This window comes from Nelumbo lutea, chromosome 3 (genome assembly GCF_056320005.1).
Source record: "Nelumbo lutea isolate HS-2025 chromosome 3, American lotus-T2T, whole genome shotgun sequence".
NCBI classification, from domain to species: Eukaryota; Viridiplantae; Streptophyta; class Magnoliopsida; order Proteales; family Nelumbonaceae; genus Nelumbo; species Nelumbo lutea.
Genome location: NC_142686.1, coordinates 4,163,485 through 4,177,802, shown reverse-complemented (window position 1 = coordinate 4,177,802; position 14,318 = coordinate 4,163,485). Strand labels below are relative to the sequence as shown.

At 36.0% G+C, this 14,318-nt stretch overlaps 1 protein-coding gene across 2 annotated transcripts in view; it reads right to left on the bottom strand.

The window, feature by feature from the left end:
- Window positions 1-577: 577 nt before the first annotated feature.
- Window positions 578-14,318, bottom strand: part of LOC148862454 (calmodulin-binding transcription activator 4-like) — a 62,991-nt gene continuing 49,250 nt past the window's right edge. For both annotated transcript variants that reach the window (XM_088976127.1, XM_088976128.1), the window contains 6 exons: window positions 11,453-11,583; window positions 10,728-11,147; window positions 4,213-4,892; window positions 2,000-2,573; window positions 1,298-1,588; window positions 578-934 (listed from right to left, as the gene is read on the bottom strand). In XM_088976127.1, coding sequence (XP_088832253.1) covers window positions 827-934; window positions 1,298-1,588; window positions 2,000-2,573; window positions 4,213-4,892; window positions 10,728-11,147; window positions 11,453-11,583 — 2,204 coding nt within the window. In that variant the 3' untranslated portion in view covers window positions 578-826. The remainder of the gene's footprint in view (window positions 935-1,297; window positions 1,589-1,999; window positions 2,574-4,212; window positions 4,893-10,727; window positions 11,148-11,452; window positions 11,584-14,318) is intronic.

Below are 14,318 nucleotides of genomic sequence, written 5' to 3'. Positions count from 1 at the left end.
TCATCATTTGCACATTAAAATCAATACTGATGGAGCATGGTCTCCATCAAAAGCTGTAGTCGGTGTCATTGCTCGAGATGGATTTGGATCTCTCCTGGTTGCCAAAGCCTTGTTGGTGAAGAGTTCTTCTCCCATTGGATCCGAATTTAAAGCAATTCTAGAGGGTCTTCGACTAACAAAACCTTTAATCTTGGATCCGATTATCATAGAAAGTGATGCTAAAATTACTTTTCGAGTTCTCTCTTCGGATCTGGAACCCCCTTGGAGTTTGCTGCTAGTTGCCTTGGATTGTAAAACCATCTCAAAATCTTTTTCATCCTGTGCTTGGTATCACACCCCTCGGTCCTGTAATAGAGCAGCCCATGGGCTTGCCCAATTTGCTCTAAGACAAAACCGATCGTTTACTTGGTCCTCTATTCCAGATTGTATCCAATTTATTATTTTGGATGAAATGTAACCTCCAAGTTGAAAGTTAAATAAAGCTCTTGCCCTATGGCTTCAAAAAAAGAAAAAAAGAAAAGAACGGCTGAGAGAAAAGGAAAAAGGTAGAAGACACTAATCTCGAACTCGAACCCAGTAATGTGAATTAGCCTTATATTATTCCAAACCTTTAAAATAAATGAAAAGCAACACTTGCAGCAACTACGAAACAACATTTACATCATAGTTTGAACCTTGAGAGGCACATATGACATACATGACCAATCACAATCATTTGCATCTATTCCTAAACCAAAACAAAATATGTACAACTGCTGAATACGATTACCATATACAAGGCAAAGCTAAAATACAGATTATCAAAGAATCCATAAGTTATTTTGATTCACAGATGCTCAAATGGGAACTGAGACATCATGCCATCATTTTCCATATGGTCAATATTTCCTTGTGAAGTGGATGCAATATTGTTTGCCATGGCGCCCAATTCTGCCTGCAGACAATATTAACAATAATCGATTTAATCAACAAGAGAGCCTAAAGCGACACTAATAAATTACTATAAAGATAGATCCGAGTAAGAAACTATAAGACAGCCAGAAATAAATCATGACTATAATAAGAAGTTAAAAAGTTTGGAAGATGATTCAGAAAATGGACCCTGGGCCATCCTTGTTATGCAAGTATATATGTTCAAGTTAAATACCATAAGAGAGAAAATTTATCATCCCATTATCCTCGTGCAAATATAATATAAACCCTTATTAGAATTTAGATATATTTGTGTCTTAAATATGGTTCATATAGGTTACTTGAAATCATGTCCTTTTCGATTCAAAATCTTTGGCATACTAACCTTGGCTTGACGGTAGCTTTCAAGCATGCGACGATATTGCTGACGGGCATCTGGAGACTCAACCATAGACAGCACAGTCGACACAGCTTCTTCAATAGCCACGTCCACTTTCTGTTTTCGAAACACCTTGAGGATGTCTTCATCTTCACCTTCACCAATGGACTCAGATTCATTCCGAAATCCTCGTAAACCAACTCCTCTCCGGCGCCATCGTAACACAACCTTGTCTAAAACACCAACAGCCCATAGCACTTTATACTTCTTCCTTACCTGATGACCTCTCACATGAGCCTGCCAAAAAAGATAGCCAGCAATCAATACCTTGCACACTTTTAGTGAAAGCTTCAAGTGCTACTCATAATTTGTATCCTTTTTTGCTTTTGATAAAGTATTTCCAGTTCATTCTAGTGAAAGCTAATGAACTTGATATGGGTTATGTTTTCCCTCATCCGTAGCTGCATCTTGTGAGTTGATTCATATTTAAGTATTAACGAATATCCATGTCCTTAAATATGAGTCAAACAAGAGTTTTCATGATATTTAAATCTTTCCTATATCTGAACGTAATAATGAAATTAGTGTAAAGGTAAAGTTGATAAAGAATATGTATAAAAATTTTAAAATAGTATTTGCTTATTAAATTATAAGCATATTAAGAAGTTTATGAAATTATTGGAAACATTCTGCAAGATCATAAGGTACCTGAATCTTGACAACTTTCTGCCGCAGTGCTAAAAAGTCCTTGCGCCCTTTCCATCCACGATATTTCTTCTGAATAGACAAAGCTGCTTTGTCCAACCTGTGATCATGGAGATTGCGGAAGGCCAACTTTGAAAGCCCATGAATGTCATCTGGAGCAAAGCCATACTCATCGACACTATCAGCAGCTGCAACTTTCTGTTGCCTCTTCCTAAAAGAATGTGCACGAAAAGCAGATTGGATACGTGCAGCAGCCTGAGCTGCATTTCGGACTGCAGCCAATGAATCTTTAAGAGAAAGTTGATCATCAATGGCACCAAGGCTTCTCTTTGAGATGGTCTCAACCGTTATTTCTGCCTCCACAGCAGCAGAACCTCTAGAAAGTTCACTTTCTTCCAATGTGAGGGATGAAAGATGGCTTGTTAGTGCCATCTCTGAAAGATACCCTGCAAGTCCCTTGTGGCCACTGGCAGCAGCAATGGAAGCTGGACTTTTACCAGTTGGATCTTTTGAAGTGGGATCTGTCACCGCCCCAGCTGATGCACCAGATGCTAGAAGTGCAGCAACCATCTTTTCCCTGTGAACAAGGAAAATATTCCATTATCAGACCTTTCATGGCTTTCGTTTTCCAAATACTAATGACTTTGATTAAAGTACACATTTTGTAGCCAACTTGAAGAAGTTCAACAGTAATGAGCCCAGACATTGAGCCAAGCACTTTAAAATTTTAACAAATGCTTAACCTGGCATGCCCATTTTGCTAAGAGTGCAGCACCTATATCTTTGAGTTTCATTATGGCATATTCTTCATATTTTTTAGAACATAGTGCTGGGGAATCAAGAAAACATGTTCCAAAAATGCTTGTAGCCGAAATGAGGACACTGAGATGGATGAATGTAACTACAAAGGACAAAGTTAGAAATTAAGTACACAAGGACCTAAAAGTTGGCCTAATTGATAACATGACAAGGGAAACTCAACAGATATGGATTGATCATTTGCATAAGCAACCAGTGCCTGCACCAGTGATGAGTGACTTGGCTCAAGTACAAGGCTCTAAAAGATCAACAAGAAGAGCAAAGAAAATGTGGGCTAAAACAGAAACAAATTATCCAAGGGCATACAGTTTGACCCTAAAAAAGAAGCTCCTGATAGAGAAGAATGGTGGGACCCAATTCCTGAATCTGACTCCAAATATTTGGGGATAAGGCTGAGTTGAGTCAAGTTTATGATATTTATATCTGACCTTTTTAGTCCACATTACTGGTTAGGACAATCTAAAAATAACTTGGCAACAGAAACCAGTCTGATTTGATGGAAACGGTACATACCCCGTAAATTTTTCCTAGAGTTTTGGCATTTTATATATATATATATATATATATATATATATATATATATATATATATATATATATGTTACAAAAGAACGCAATACAGGAGACAATTAAACCACTCATTCGGGGCCAAATCTTTTGGGTTATAAATATCCAGTTTTCCAATCATGTAGGTACAAGCACACATGTAAACAGCATGCACACCTGATGCTGGACCAGCCCAAAATCCCAAAACCATTTTTACTGGGCAGACCTTACCATCTCTTTTGGGCCCGGTCCAATAATTTAAGGTGAATGAACATTTCCCATGAGGTAATAAATAATAAGTTGTCCAAATGCTTCCTGCCTGGATTAGAATATGCCAAGAATAGGATATTCCATAAGATACTTGGAAGATATTTTGCTTTTATATTTTATTTGTTTTTTCTTTGTCTAACAAGGTTTCTTGAGAAGCAATATAGTTATTCTCCAAAACTCCCCCCCCCCCCATCCCTCTCTCTCTCTCTCTCACACACACACACGCATACACAAAATTTTTTCTTCATTTCTCCCTTTCCCTCTGCATTTCCTTTTCTCTCTTTTTCCAATTTCCTACCCGATTTCAGCAAAACTCCTTCAAAGGTGGCACAATCCCCTTCCTCAATTGTGTTGCACTCAACCAAGGCAATATAAAAAAAATTATTGGTTGACTACTCAGTCTTCTTGGCTCATGCATTAGGCTTCCTCTTTTGAGACTTGGTCCAAAAATGCAAACTGTCAGAACCAAACATTTTAGTACTGACCATAATATGAGAAAGAAAACCATGGATATGGGTGAATTTTCATAAAAAGGAAATGTACTAGGCAGGCCAGGAAGAACATACTAGAGCTTCAATGTACCTTCCATAAAGCGCAGCCCAATGCAAGGCAGTCCATCCATTAACATCACGGAAATCTATACTGACACCAGAATTAAGAATTGGGTTTAAAGCCCACTCAAAGCCCAATCCAGAAATCACATGTATTATCCCTTGCTCTTTCTTGGACAAGTGACATCCAGGTGTATCTCCTTCATTCTGATATTTGGACAAAAGCCACCACTGCAACTTGTCTTTTAAAAGTTCTTGCAGAAGCCAATTCATGGTGGTGGATGGGGTCTCACTGCCAAGTAAGAGTGTCTCTATAATACGTCCCCATGGATCTTCATCAACTTTCAGTGTCCTCAATTGGTTGACTCCTGATTCAATGATATCTTCCTTTTCAGTATATGTAACAGATAGAAGCATCTGTGCAAATCTGACAAGCAACAGCAGTTCTGTACTCATATTAGCTTCTGCCTGGGGTAAATTACAGTGCTCACAGTTCATTGGCTTTATGCGGTACTCAAATTCTTTGATTTCACTGCAGGCTTCCCTATTTCCTGATGTGATGCATAGAGTGACTTTTCCAGGAACGTGTGAAGGAGCCTGGCAACGAAGAACACCGTCTTGGATGATTTCTACAGGAACTTCAATATCACCAAACATACACATCCAGGCACATTTGGATGGACTACAAAGAAAGGATCCAGTGATAATTACCTGCAATGAGTACATACTCTTTAAATTTTCAGAATAATGACCCGCAATTGTAAATTTCAAACATAAAATTTAAATAACTTAAAGACACAATGAAGATGCCAAGACTGAGATAACGTATATTATAGTACTTTGGTAATTGGTATAGATAAAAAGCAGTTACCTATTGCTATTCATTAGGTAGTCCCCATTGCCAAAAATAACTGCATTGGCACATGAAACTAGGTGTTCACATGGCATTCAAACTACAGCCTAGGTTGACCTTTCTGTTGGGTGGTTGCCTAGTTTGTTATTATTTTAAAACTGATACCCTTTTTATCATATGCTTACAATATATAACTTCACATTCAGATTATCAACACAACGTATTTGGTGTTTGAAACAAGTGTTCTTTTGGGTATATAATCAAGCCTTATCATCATTGTCATCCTCCAAGCCTTGTCCCAATTACTGGGTATATAAATAAAAAACTGTTTCAAGATCAAAAGTATTACTGGTAAAGAAATCAGAACAAGAATCATCCCTGAATATTTTACATACCAGTCATGATATACAATTGCTTTTTCTCAGCACTACTTCAGGGAGAACAGATTCTATTATAAAAAAAAAATGCAGGCACTTCTTTCTTGCCACACAACTCATATTACTTATGATCCCCCCCCCCATCCCCACAAAGTCCTTTGAGCTTATTTTATATATCATGAGCTTATTTGGCATCGTGGCATGGGCATCATTTATATATCTTGAGCTTATATTATCATTTAGGACATATCTTAATTATAGACAAGCAGCCTTAAGCACAAATATATGTGAATTTAAAATCAAATCAATAACAAAATCTAGTTAGTTTGAATTAATACATCAGAATGTGTCATATTAAAGTACGAGGAGGTGAGGGACGTTGAGTGGAAGGGAGCAAGGTTTCATAAGAAAATACAGCAAATTAAAGGAATGGAATAGAGAACATTTTGGAAGAATTGAGGAAAGAAAGCTGAGAGTCACTTCTAAAATAGAACAATTGGACATGAAGGAAAGTCAGAGGTTGATGACAGATGAGGATAGAAGAGTAAGGTGGACATCAAGAAAGGAACTAGAGGATATTTTGCTAAGAGAAGAGATTCGCTGGAGGCAAAAGTCGAGACATAAGTGGATCAAGGAGGGGTATGGTAATACAAAATTATTCCATGCAATAGCCAATGGTAGGAAAAGGAAAAATTTTATAGATAAATTGGAAGTAAATGGTGAAATCTCAAGGGACCAAGAGGAAATTGCAACATGTTTTGTTGATCACTTTAAGGAAGTCTATAAAAAGGTGGGTGAGGGAGGAGTCATGGTGGAAGGGTTGGATTGGCCTAGGCTGGATCCAAGAGTGGCAAATCAATTGGAAAGAGACTTTGACCTGGAAGAAATTAGGAGGGCCATTTTCTTGATGGATAGATCGAAAGCACCAGGGTCGGACAGGTTGACAATGGATTTTTATCAGGACTGTTGGGAGATAATCAAATATGGTTTGTTGGCAGTGTTTGAGGAGTTTGCAGAGGAACATTTTATTAGCCCCGGAATTAATTCAACTTTTTTGGCTATGATACCCAAGAAGCTAGATGCCCCAAGGCCGAAAGACTTCAGACCCATAAGCTTGGTGACTAGCATGTATAAAATCCTGGCTAAAGTCCTCTCACTAAGATTAAAAGTGGCCCTCCCAAATATGATCTCTCAATTTCAAGGAGATTTCATTCAAGGGAGACAAATTACAGACCAAATACTGATAGCAAATGAACGTGTGGAGGATTTTAAGAGAAGGGGGAAAGGAGGCTTTGTGAGTAAGTTAGATTTGGAGAAGGCTTATGATATGGTGGATTGGGTATTCCTTTTGGAAGTCTTGAAGCGTTATGGTTTTGGGGAAAGATGGTGTAGTTGGATTGTAGGGTGCCTGAAAACTTGCCATTATCCGGTGCTAGTGAATGATGTGGTAAGAAAGTTTTTTCCAACTACAAGGGGACCCCCTTTCCCCTTTTCCTTTTACTCTCATAGTGGATGTCTTTAGAAGAATTTTCCAAAGGGCAGACAGGTTGGGTTTTTTTATAGGTTGGAGAGTGGGTAGGAGTAAATTTGAAGGAGGTGATTAAGTTGTTTGAACATATCTCCAAGCTAAAGATCAATTTTGAGAAGAGTTGTGTTGTAGGGGTAAGAAGTGAATGCAGTAGTAGAGTCCCAAGGTTGTGCTATTGAAAGCTGGCCTTTGAAGTATCTTGGCTTGCCTTTAGGGGATAATCCAAGAGAATCTAGGTTTTGGAACCTAGTTGTGGAGAGGTGTACCAAGAGACTGGCAGCTTGGAAGAGAAATTATATTTCGTTGGGAGGCAGAATTACTTTGATAAAGTCCACCTGAGCGAATTTGCTAGTCTACTACTTGATAGTCTTTAGGATATGCCTAGAAGGGAAGTGCAAAAATTAGAAAAGTTGATCAGGGATTTCCTTTAGGAGCCTAGGGAAGGTAGAAAGGATCACTTGGTCAGGTGGGAGGTAGTCAAGGTTTAAAATGTCGATGTTGATGGAAATGTCGCTTACCAAAATATAGGACATATGTCAGAAATGTCGGAAATGTCGAGGGGAAATATTGTAAAAATTAGAGACATTGTGGAAATATTATGAAATATGTGGAAATATGAAAGATATTTTGTAAAATGATAAAAGAAGCATTAATACATATTTCTAGACTATTATCTTATTCCCAATCATTATATAAAGCTAAGAAACTAAGATCAATAACAAATTAGTAAATGATGATTTACTGATTTATTATGCATTTTGATGTTTTTACAAGATTATCTGATATTTTCTTTTCTTATTTTTAGTTCTGATTTATTATAAATTCTAATATATTTATTTCACACTAGTAAATAGAAATACATTTATTCTGATTTTTTAAATATTAAAGTTATAATACATTATGTTTCATTATAAATTTAATAACTGATTCTCCTTTTTGTAGTATTAAGATTATGATAAATTCTGATTTCTTATAAAACTTAATGAATTTATTATGATTTTTAATACTAAGTTTATAATAAATTATGATTTAGTATAAAATTTACTAAATTTATTCTGATTTTTTATATTAAATAGAATATGGTTTATTATAAAATTTAATAAACATTTTCTGATTTTAATAAATATTTTAAAAAATACTAACTAGTTAATATTTTATTACTTGAAAAATATTTTATGTTTTATATTATAAAGTAATTAATTTATTCTTTTGTTTTTATATTTTGTTAATTCTTTTTATAAATATTTTATTTGAAATATTAATGGAATAATCTATATTAATATACTGTATTATGTTAATATAATATACTAATATATTATATTTCTAATGTACATTAGTCGACATCCTATCGACATCTTGTCGATATAATAGGAAAAACTGTATTTTTTTTGGTTATTTGGACCGAGTTGGTCTACCGACACAATGTAATTTTTATATTACCATCCATTTTCATGTCGGTGAGCCTCGACATCGACATATGTCGGGCGACATTAGCGACATTTGGCGACATTTGAAACCATGGAGGTAGTGTGTCAGAGTAAAGAACGGGGAGGTCTAGGGTTATGAAATCTAGGTAAGAAAAATACTTCCTTGCTAGGTAAGTGGTTGTGGAGATGGCCATTGGAGAGGGGACAGTTGTGGCAAGAAGTGATAGGCAGTATTCACGGCAGCGCAGGCAATGGTTGGGATGCTAGGGACCTGGGGTTTCTTCGAGGGCTACTTTGGCTTCTCTATAATCCACTTGCGGAGTCCTCCCTCAGTTCCTTAGCCTTATCAAGTATGATGTTTGCTCTGGAGATAGGGTTTTATTTTGGGAGGATCTTCGGATTGGCGACTCAACCCTTAAAGACCTCTATCCTTCTCTTTATTCTCTTTTGTTGCTTTAAAAAAGACCTATACATCGTTTTGTGCCCTATTCTCAGTTGTCTGGGGTAAGTAGGGACCTGGGACCTGGGACTAAGAAGAAACTTGAGAGACGGTGAGCTTGAACTGGCAACTTTGCTCTTGCAAGTCATTGATTCTGTTTTTCTGGATCTTTCTAAACCTGATGGTCATATTTGGACTCCACACCCTAGGGGTTTGTTTTCTTGTGCTTCTTTCTTCTCTTGCTTGTGTTCAGCCCCGATTCACTCCCCTTGTCCATTTAAAGAGTTCTGGTCCAAACCTCTCCCTCCCAAGGTTGGGACTTTCTGTTGGGAAGTCTTTCTTGGAAAAATAAACACATTAGACACCTTGCAAAAAAGAAGACCTACCTTGTGCCTTTTCCTAAACTGGTGTATCCATTGCAAAGCTTGTGGTAAAAGTTGTTACCACATCCTAATTTCTTGCCCTTTTGTTGTAGGCCTCTGGGAAAAGGTTTTTGATCTTTTTGGTCATAGGTGGGTTGTGCCTCTGCAGATTGGAAATCTCTTTGACTTCACGACCTTCAGTTGGCCAGAAGAGAGGTAAAGTCATGTGGAGATGCCTTAGGGCTGCTGTGATATGGATGGTGTGGGAGGAGAGAAATGGTAGAGTCTTCAGTGACAGAGAAAGGAGTATGGAGGCAGTTTGGGAGTGTATTTTTAATAGAGCTATACATTGGGTTAAAGCCTCAAACTTGTTCTCAGATTTCTCTGTTGATGACTTATGGAGAAACTGGGGAGCTGTAGCTAGAAGTTCTACCACAAGGAACAGACTAGTGGTAGCTTGGGAACCTCCTGATGAAGGCTTTATTAAGTTGAACTTTGATGGCAGCAGCCTAGGGAACCCAGGTCCAGCTGGTGTAGGAGGGTCTTTAGGAATAATGAAGGACTCATTGTTGCTGTATTCTCAGGCCAGGTTGGAATAAGGGGCTCAGTTTTTGCAGAGTTCCAAGCAGTCTTGCAAGGAGTACAGATTGTGAGAGCTAAATTTTGATAGGCTGCTCATTGAAGGTGACTCTAAATTGATAATAGGGTGGCTAAAGAAACCAGAAACAGTGAGTTGAAAGTACAACGAATCTATGAAAAAAGTTCAAATGGCTAGTTAGAGACATGACAGTTCTTGTGAAATGGGAAAGGCGGTCTGCAAATGGAATGACTGATTATTTTGCAAAGATGGGGGTGTTTAAGTCTGAACTGTTTTTAGCTCAGTTGTAATTTGGGTCATTGTAGAATGGTGTCGCACCTCATGTCCCTATTGGGATAGTTTGTCTTCTAAATCTTGATGTAATCCCTCTTTACTAATAAAATGCTATCATTTATCAAAAAAAATGTATCATATCAAAGTAGTGCACCCATGAATAATAAGATCAATTAAACATTGGATTCTATATGTAGCAGTAGCACAGGTAGATTTTTGTTGAGGATAATTGATGCAGTGGCAAAGAAGACTTGATGGTGCACACTAGCAGTCCCTTGTGGACCCACTGTGCATGTTAGCAAAGGTTTTCATCGCCCTGTTTTAGTTCTTATTTTGTTATGTCTCTGGTCTTTATCAGTAACAGATAATCAAAAGACAGTTCCAAAGCAAGATGGCCCGCAAATAGGGGTGAAAGAACCAACTCCTAATTTGAGATTGATATATGGTGTTTTTGAACTGTAAACACATCTTAACAAAGTTCGTAGTCAGTTATTACTATCTCCTCTTGCTTTTTCTTCATAAGTTAGTGTCTTTATTGCTGCCCTGAGCCAGTATTGGACCTTTGGCTTATTTTACAGTTTCTTTGTAGGTATACAATCAAAGATGCAACAACAATTAACAATTAATAAAGCTGAACTATTATTAGCATAGGAGCATGGAGTGAAAATGTAGAATCTCATTGAATATACCTTTGTAGTTTCACTGGAGTAACCCCAGTCTCGGGAGATTTCAGAAATGGTGAACCTCTGTTTTTGTGCAATAGTCAAACTTGAATCTGCTCCAAGAGGAACTCCAAGCCAAATTCCTTGGTCAAACCACATCTTATAATAGTTGGCATTGGCTTCATACATGTTTATTCCAGAAGAACATACAGAAACTTTGGAATTTTCAGCTTCTTGAAGTAGTGGTGTTGAAGATGGTGATTCAACAAAACTATCAGAGCCTAATAGAAATTGCCGGGCTGCTGATAGTTGCATTTCTTCATTTGTGTTGTAAGTATTCCTATGTTCTCTATTACATCCATCAGAATCTAGCCACTGAGAAGGCCAATTTTCCTGATGTTCATAAAGGTTTGAAGAGATTTCTCCCATTCCTGGAGACGAATTTTCCTGTACACATCCATATCAAATGTGAACATGAATGCCTATGAAAGGAAAAATTGGATTTAAGATTCAGCCATGGCAGTCATCTTGCTGAGAAGGAAGATAACAATTTGTTATAAATACAAACAAAAAGTTGGAGGTTTTACATGCATAATGCTGATTCATTCAACAAAAAGGTAATAGCAAATGTTCACTTGTGCCAGAAAGTGTAACAAACTAACAATTAACTATATTCTAGGGTGGATGTATAGATAGGAGGATAATCAAAAAGTGAGTAATGAATATACTAGAATATATTGTAGAAGTCTCACATTTCCATTTGGTGTGTAAAATTTCTCTTGGGAATCGATCACAGTTAGCACCTCTTTCCAAGATGGAGATTCTTTTGTTTCAATTGTATATTCTGGAACAGATGGTCGAAGAAGGTGCTCCCTGTTTTCACCTACATAAAATATCACTCAATTATCATTTGTAATTTTGATATTTTTATTTATTCAGGAATCAGAAGTGACAAGGGAAAAGAAACATCCAGAAATGCAGTTGCCACTTAAAGCACATGTTTGTACTTTCTTGTTTCATTTCTGGATGCTTCTTTTTAAGTTCCATTAAAAGAAAAATGTACCCAACAGACAAAGATTATTGATTCATGCGCCATCAGATTTAAAATTTTTATGTAATTGAAAGGTTCTGCTTATAGAAAATAATGAAGAGGACTTCTTGATGCATCATCACCCTCCAAAATGAAAAATAAATCAAACTAAAAGACCAAGAAGGGAAATAAGGACAAATAACAATTAAGTGCCAGAATAGTCAATTAGACAATTCTAAGGGAGAAAACTGGTCCCTCCACCCCCTCCCCCCAAAGGCCATAAACGGAACAAGAAACATCCAGAAATGCAGCAATTTGACAAAAAAAAAGTTGAAGAATGATCAGAAAAAACAGAAATTAAAAAAGAGAAAAATGAACAGCATTAAAATTAATGAAGGGGCAATAGACAGACACTTTCAATTATTATTATTATTATTATTTTACGGCCAGAGACTTTCAATTATGAACTTATGCAACTTTGGATTGAAACCTTGATGCCCTTAGTCACCGGAATTGGATGAGATACTCTCTCCACCTTTTCCACATTGACCCAGGTATTAATTCCTAATAATTACAATAACAACAATGAAGGAAAACAATATTAACCTGCAAGAAACTACTGTAAACTTCAAATTAATGGAAAATGGAGGTGAGGGAGGTTTGATACCTCTAATAATTAAATAAAGGTTCAAAATATTAGAAGCACAAAGTGTATTAGAAAGTTAATTTTAAGAGGCATACCTGGATATGCATGGATACACTATGAGAACTCAAATAAATAATAAAAATACGTCAAAAACAATAAATATAAGTATTAAATGAGGTATATATACATAAGAATCACATAATTTGATGGTCTCTATGAAGAAACATACTATAGATTCATAATCAACATACAAGAATATATAAATATTATCTAATATTATTATAAAATGCTACAAGTCTCAAAATTGATAAATCTTAGAAATAAATCATATGAGAATTCAAAAGACTTCAAAATTGATTCACATAAATTATATGCTTAACCACTAATATTAATAGAGGTGAGTTACTAAGTTACATGTCTGGCAACTAATTGCATAATACAAAGTTTAAGTGATATACCTTATAAATTTATCACTTAATTTACATCCAGTTTAACCACTAATCAATATTTAAGTGGTACATGTTTCATCCATATGAAATAATGATGATCAATTAAACCATCCTAGACACAAGTTACATGCAAGTACAAAAGTAGTAATTTTTCTTCTTGAAATAATTGTTTTAAATTTATTTTTACTTCTTAAGTTACAAAAAATTTAAAAAAGAATTTGATATAAAATTTTAATGGATCTATGGATATGATAGATCATCCATAGATTCGCATTTTTCTTTTTATGAATATCATCCATAGATTCATATTATAGTCATTTTCTATCTTCACATATTGTGAAGCATATTGATTTTTCTCTTTTTTTTTGTAATTGTTTTGACTGTTACAATTTCTTCAAAAAAATCCATATACCTGTTTATAAGAGGTTAAGAGCAAAAGTCATAAATCTAGTTATCAAACCACCCAAGGGTATATCAATGTAGACCTAAGCATTTCTAACATTCAAACACACACAAGATAAGATGAAAAAATTGCAAACATTTTATCGTTTTTCATTTGTTATGCCAAAAATGAATTTAGCTTCAAAACCTCAATTCTTTATGGTTTTCTCTCCATCTTTTTTTGTAGATCTAGGGATTTTTAGTTGCCTAGAACACTCATGTAAAGTTTGAGCGTGAAAGAAGGCTTCTAGAGAGGGTTAGAAGCCTTCTTTCAATCATATATGAAATTCACATTCTACTGTAATGTATTTGCCGATATGTTACCAATACACACTGACATGCCACCGATATATGAAAAGAGATGCCACTTCTATGTGCTCCACGAATCGACAAGTCACTGGAACAATATATCATACAATATGCACTGATACGTTGTGAAGTTTTGGACCTTGCCTCTAATATGAGCTTGAATAGGAATTTAGAATGAGGATTGGAGAGTTTCAGTTGGGACTTCATGACTGGATAAAGTAAAACATAAATGGAGCTTGAGATTCCTTGATTCTCCTTTTCTTCCTCTCTTCTCCTTTCTTCTTGATTTTAACCAGTAAAACAAGGTAGTTTTTACTCTTCTCTCTACTACTTTGTTTTCTTGGGCAGGGATTGATGGGGATGGTTTAGTGGAAGTTAGGGATGAAAGGGGAAACCCTACCAAAAAAAGAGGGATGAGAAGGGATGTATTTTATATGAAAAATGGTAGCATTTTATGGATAAATGGGAATTTGAAGATAGGAGATCAATTGCCCTTGAAAGGAATGAAAGAAGTTGTTTATATAGAGTAGTAGTAGTAGTAATTAAAGTATTGGAAAAGATAGAGGGTTGAATTTTAAACAGGAGCGAATATTCCAATCTCATGGCTGTATGGAATTACTTGCTCAAGTGGATAAAAGGGTACTTACAAGTTTGTCACTGTTCTAGATTTTCCCAAGGGAGACATCTCTAAGAAATCATATTTACTCATCAGGCAAAATCTAAGATTTATGGTTGGATAGTTG